The following is a 6398-nucleotide window of genomic DNA, read 5'->3' on the forward strand; positions in this document are numbered from 1 at the left end:
GAGGGTACATGGACAACACTCTACCCTCTCGTTGCTATGCATCACCTAGATGATTTTTTTTTGAAATTACTGCGTTCCCGAACAGCCTGCTCCTCTAGGCCCTGAGTGTCGTCGTCGTCGTTAGACGTTAATTACCGCACAAAAGAAGGGGAGAAAGATGGGCGGGGTGTGCGACATGGTGGTGTACATGCAAAGTTGGTGCAAGCTTGTGGTGCGGAGGAGGCGGTGTGGGCCGGGCGCCCGTGGAACCGTGTGGTACGGAGGAGGCGGTGATGGAGTGGCGGTGCCCTTGCAACCATATGACGCGAAGGAGCAGGCGATGGGCTAGGTGCCTACGCAACCATGTGGTGCGGAGGAGACGATGGCTCGGGGCGTACCGCCATGAGAGAAGAGGAGAAATATGGAGAGATGGGCGGGGCATGCGCGTGGTGGTGGACTGAAGGCGCCCATGCAACCATGTGACTCAGGGGAGGCGGTGATGGGCCAAGCTGGTGGTGACTGCGCGATGGTACATCACTTTAATAGGCGTGGATATAGTTGGCTGCATCATTAATTTCCCTCATACCAGATGTAAATGAGGGACATGTAACCTTTTTTTCCGCAAAAAGTAGTTCATCTGATCAAGTGCTGGACACACGTAGTTGGATGGTTGACCCAAACAGTAAACAATACCTACTGTTGGATGGTTAGGAGGAACATTTGTATCCTCTGCCCACCAGAGTTCAAGTCCCAGACTTGCATTGGTGCTCACATTTTTCTGCATATATTTCAGGCCTTTTGGCGATGTACGTTCAGTGAGAGGAGACGTTTCCATCGACTACGAAAACGTCTGTGGTGAATTCATCAATCTTAAGAGGATGTGCCGGTTCAATCTCTTAGAGGTGCTCATAAGAATAAGGTGTATATACATATATTCATATGGGTAAGTGTATGCTCGTGTATGTAAGCGACTTTGGCTGTACTGTGTTCAGAAAAACAATACCTACTCACCTAGTAAGAGAGTAAGAGACCGTGGTGCTCCTAAATAAAACTATGTGGTTCTCCTAAAAAAATAAGAGACGTGGTCACTTGAGTCTTTGATCCTCTCGGCCCCAGAGCGCTTATAGCGCTTAAATTCGAGGGAGCTTAGATATTGTAGTGATACACAATGTTCAAAAGAGGATATTATCAAATCCAACCTTCAGCAACAAATGACTCTTCGTGTTGTGCTTCAACTTACATCTAGATTGCCGATACTTCCCTGGAAGCAAGATACATAACCCGCCACGTCTGCGACAAGGTCGCGGAGAGAGGCGCGCGCTTGGCTGGGCAGGGACAGAGCGCCGACTGACGGCAGTCCGAAGCAAACGACTGTCGTTGCTATCGATGGCGGTCTCTACGAGCACTAAGTTCACCTCCCATGTGGAAGCGACGCTTGCAGAGCTGCTCGGAGAGGCGGCCGCCTCGTCCGTCGTCGTCTTAGTTTTTCTAAACTGAAAATGGTACCTCCACCATGAGCAGCTAGCAGGGGATGTAAGTTTAGACTAGTAATCCTCTCCTACGGTATGCAAACTTACACGGTCTATACCGCTTCATAATTTCCCTGCTTCCAGCTGTTGTCCTAACTGGTACAGTATGCCAGTGCAATCAAGATGCAGTGGTTGGCTCCATAATTCAGACAATGCCGTCGAAGTCGCTCTTCTCCTCGCTGTCGGAGTTCGAAAGCTGCTTCCGGCGGCTGCCGCGCTGCGGCAGCAAGAGCGGAGCCGCCTCGTACTCACGGCCAGGCTCTGCCTTGCCCTTCTGGTGCGTCTGCTCGCAGCACCTGAGCAGGATCTGCAGCACGTCCTTCATGGTCGGCCGCGACGACGGCGACGCGCTCGTGCACATCACGCCGAGCCTGAACACGACCTCGATCTCCTCCGAGCACCCCGCGTATCTGATGCGATTATCCGTGGCGTCGGTGATGCTTCCTCCTGATTGGTACAGGTGCCGCGCCCATTCCGCCAGCGACCCGTCCTCGCCGCCGTCGTTGGCCGCCCGCCCGGTGGTGAGCTCCAGGAGCACCACGCCGAAGCTGTACACGTCAACCTTCTCCGTCACCTTCCTCGTGTAGCCGCACTCTGCACACAAGCGTACGACGACAGTGTCAGATATATGAATCCACTAGAAATTTAGCCACCGACGTCAGATGGTTGATTCCTTACCAGGAGCCATGTAGCCGAACGACCCGGCAACGGCGGACATGGTGTCGGGCGTGCCGGCCTGCACCAGCATCCTGGCCAGCCCGAAGTCCGCGACCTTGGCCCGGAACTCGGAGTCCAGCAAGATGTTGCTGGTCTTGACGTCCCGGTGAACGATGGGCGGGGAGCACTCGTGGTGCATGTAGCAGAGCCCCTGCGCGGCGCCCACGGCGACTCTGATCCTCGCGGGCCAGTCCAAACCAGCCTTGCGCCGGCCTGACCGGGCCCTCGCCACGGACGACACGGAGTGCCTGGCGCCGTCGGTGAGAGCGTGGCCGTGGAGCCACCCGTCGAGGCTGCCGTTGTCCATGTAGTCGTACACGAGGAGCTTGCCGGCAGAGTCGTCGCGGGAGAGGCAGCACAACACCCTGACGATGTTCTTGTGCCGGACGCCGCCGAGGATGCCGGCCTCCGACTCGAACTCGCGCTCCAGCTTCTCGTCCACCTTCCCGGCGCTCCGTATTTGCTTCACGGCCACGGCGCCGGCGCTGCCGTTGTACCGGTTAGTGTACGCGGCGCGGTACACGCGCCCCGACCCGCCGCTGCCGACGAGATTCTCCTCGGTCAGCGCCCGGAGTATGGCTGCCTCCCCGAAGCCCAAATCGGTCTGGAAAGGCGTGATCTTCCAGCCACCGTCCCGTGCCGCGCGCTTCCTTTTCCTGATGTCGCGGACGATGAAGAAGGCGAAGACCACGATGAGGACAAGGAGCGCGCCGGCAGCGGCCAGGAGGCCAGTGCGGAGCGCCGGCGAGACGCCACCGGAGGAGGAGGCAGCTTGTGATCCCGCAGCGCAGGAGCGCACGCCGGTGAGATAGCCGGGCCCCAGACCAGCATGGCAGAGGCCGGGGTTGCCGAGGAAGCTCCGATCGTAAGCGGCGGTGGCGAGCCCTGCCGGTACCTGGCCGTCGAGCTGGTTGGATGACAGGTTGAGCGAGCTTAGCGGTAACCCGGCAAGCGGCGGCGGTATGTCGCCGGATAGCTTGTTCGACGACAGGTCAAGTACGTTGAGCACCCGCATGGCGCCCAATTCAGCCGGTATCTCGCCGGCGAGTTGATTCCTGCTCAGGTCCAGCTGCGTCAGTGAGCCGAGCTTGGCTATGCTCTTCGGGATCCCGCCAGAGAGCTTGTTACCGGACAAGTCCATTGCCTGCAGCAGCGGCATGCCGTTACCAAGACTTGCTGGCATCTCCCCTGAAAAATTGTTGTTCCCGGCGGTGAACTTCTGGAGCCCAACGGCCACCTCTGGGATGTTGCCACCAAACTGATTGTTCTCTATGTGTAAACTGGAGAGGTTGCTGAACATCTTGACCGGCAGACTGCCGCTGAGCCGGTTATTCCGCAGCAACACCTGTTCAAGTTTTGCCGTCTTCCACAGCGCTTCAGGGACCTCGCCGGAGAGCTGGTTATTGTCGAGCATAAGGTTGTTGAGCGTGGCGCAACCGGCGAGGCCTGCCGGGATGGACCCGTTCAAGCGGTTGTTCCTGGCGATGAGCGACTGGAACTTGCCGTTGGCGCAAAGCCCCTCCGGAATCGCGCCGGTGATGTCGTTGTCCTGAACATCAATATACATCAACCCTGCCGACGAGTTCTTGCCGAGGTCCGGAGGGAGCCTGCCGGTGAGACGATTGCTGAACAAGCTCAAGGTCACCAATGAAGGCAACCGGCCGATGCTCGCGGGTATCTCACCGGAGAAGTTGTTGAAGTACAAGTTCAGTGTTTCAAGGTTCGGCAAGTGCCCGAACGCTTCCGGAATCGGCCCACTTAGCCTGTGATTCGAGGTCAGATCGATCGTCACCAAATTCACCGCGCCGAAAGCACCGTCGGCGACAACGACCTCGCCGGTGAAGTTGTTTGCATACAGAGCCACAGTTTTCAACTTGGTGAGGCTCCAAATCGCCGGAGGTATACTTCCGGTCAAGGCGTTAACCGAGAGGTCGAGCACCTCCAAGTCCCGCATCTCCGCCACATAGCTGGGAAAGCCGCCGGTGAGGTTGCAGATCGCCACCCAAAAGGTTTTCAGCTGGGTCAGGTTCTTGAACGACGCCGGCAGCTCGCCAACGCTGAACGAGTTGTTGGCGAGCGTCAGCGTCTGAAGGCCCGTGAGGTCGCCGAGCTCTGCCGGGATGGTGCCGGCGAGGAAGTTGTTGTCCAGCTCGAGCGACTGCAGGTTCTTTAACCGGGACAAAGAGGAAGGGATGGTACCGTTGAAGTAGTTGCCGTTGAGCATCAGAGAGGTGAGGTTCTCCCCGAGCGCGCGGCCGATGTCGGCGGGGAGCTCGCCGTCGAGGTAGTTACCGGACAAATCGAGGCTAGTGAGGCCGGAGAGGCCGCCGATGGCGTTCGGGAACGGTCCGGCGACGCCGGTGTTGCCGAGGGAGAGGCTCGTGACGCGCCCGGAGGCATCGCAGGTGACGTAGGGCCAGGTGCAGTGGTCGCCCGAGCCGTTCCATGCCGCGAGCACGGGCGGGTCGCGCCACACGCGCTTGATCCGGATGAGCAGCTGCCTATCGTCGGCGGCCGCACGGTGCAGGAGGCAGCAAGGTAGCACGAGCAGCAGGAGGAGGAGGGGCGCGCGACATGGTAAGGTCGCCATGGTTTGGGGGGCGTTTTCGGGCTGGTCTTCTTCGTGTGTTGGCCGCCGCGGTGTGGACGCGGGAAGAGGAGCTGGTTTTGTATAAGCACATGCACAAGGTAAGCAAAGGCGGCGGGAACGTGACCATTCACTAGTGCTCCGTGTGCTCTAGGTGCTTGCTAGGAAGCTTCGACGTGCTTGCGACCTCACGGTTTGCTCCATGCTCTTCACTGTTGGGCATCGCCGTTTCGGATTAAAGTCGGAAACCGGAAGGAGAATGCGTGTAGTGCACATAACGCCCTCCTACGAGATAATGTTTCTTGACTTGACTCCACCGGTCCAAGTAGTCGCTCTCCTCCACTGATCGTCGCTCTAACAACGGCCTGCTTCGTCACCGTAGACCGACCGCAAAGGCAAAGCTAGCTGCGTTCAAACACGAGTGGCCCACGATGGAGTGGCTTTCTCTAGCTCTCTGGATGGTCAAACTGGTCAAACGGAGAAAAATCCTGGATACGGCAGTATACAGGAGCGTAGTGGCGGGACTAGTCCAACTTCTAGTTGGTCAACGGTCATAGCTCAAGGATGGCGCAGCGAAAACGACGGCAACTGCGAGGCGTGTGGGTTTTTTTTAGTAAATACACCGTGGTGCTTCAACTTGCCACGGATGTTCAGTTTAGTGCCTGAACTTGAAAAATACACCGAACTGGTTCTAAAACTTGGCACGGATGCGCATATACGGTGCTAATCACACTCCTAGACGTAAAGTGCATCGAGGTGGCACCGTATATGCTGATGTGGCACAGACATGGCGTGAGGCCCACTTATAACTACGAAATATAATTACTTGTAACCACTTGGCATGAGTCGTAAGCTATATAAAAAAAATAGAGGTGTACCGTATACAATAAAATAAATTACTAAACAATATTCCTGTAATATTTAGAAATATGAACTTATTGTTTACAAAATACTCCCTCCGTCCCGTAATGTAAGACATTTTTTTAAACTAGTGTAGTGTCAAAAAAGTCTTACATTATAGGGCAGGGGGAATACTATTTTTAGAAAATAATTATTATTCATAAAAACTATTTTAAATGTTAATATCTACAAACATTTTTAAACACTCATGGATTATATTTAGATAGTATTTTAAAATAATAAGTTAATATTTCTAAAAATTACAGGAAATTTTTTAGGTAAGATAGTTTATTACATACCTCTCTATATTTATTGCGTGCACATGGATATTTGTGTAACATGAAGTAATTATTAATTACACATGAATATCAAATCTAGATTTTATTATTGACATACTTTTCACATTAAAAAAATAAAGTGCGGTAAATGGGCCACAGGCTGCAACCCATTTATGTATACAGGAGTTTTCGATTCAAATACATTAAGTACGAGGGGCTGACGTTGACATGGAAATATGTTTGGTGGAGTGATGAGCGAAATTTTCCCCAAGCGTCAGGTCGCAGGTTCGATGCATGTCCAGTACATTTTTATGTTAATTTTCTTACTAATTAATGACAGGCGGGCCCACTAGTCATAGGGTTACCTACAAGTGGGCCCCATACCATGTCAGTGCCACGTCGACACAC

At 54.5% G+C, this 6398-nt stretch overlaps 1 protein-coding gene across 1 annotated transcript; it reads right to left on the reverse strand.

Moving 5' to 3' along the window:
* Nucleotides 1–1068: 1068 nt before the first annotated feature.
* On the reverse strand, nt 1069–4940 carry LOC123079062 (receptor-like protein kinase 5). Its single transcript, XM_044501733.1, has 2 exons — nt 2187–4940; nt 1069–2102 (listed from the first exon to the last, which is right to left on the reverse strand). Exons 1-2 carry the CDS (start codon nt 4813–4815, stop codon nt 1654–1656), a joined length of 3078 nt encoding a protein of 1025 aa, XP_044357668.1. The 5' UTR covers nt 4816–4940; the 3' UTR covers nt 1069–1653.
* Between the last annotated feature and the right edge of the window lie 1458 nt (nt 4941–6398).

The sequence above is a fragment of the Triticum aestivum genome, chromosome 3D (genome assembly GCF_018294505.1).
Source record: "Triticum aestivum cultivar Chinese Spring chromosome 3D, IWGSC CS RefSeq v2.1, whole genome shotgun sequence".
NCBI lineage: Eukaryota > Viridiplantae > Streptophyta > Magnoliopsida > Poales > Poaceae > Triticum > Triticum aestivum.

Coding starts and splice junctions, on each gene's coding strand:
- LOC123079062 (XM_044501733.1), bottom strand. CDS start 4,815: ATGGCGACCTTACCATGTCGCGCGCCCCTCCTCCTCCTGCTGCTCGTG. Junction 2,103..2,186: donor GTTCGGCTACATGGCTCCTG/GTAAGGAATCAA, acceptor GCTTGTGTGCAG/AGTGCGGCTACACGAGGAAG.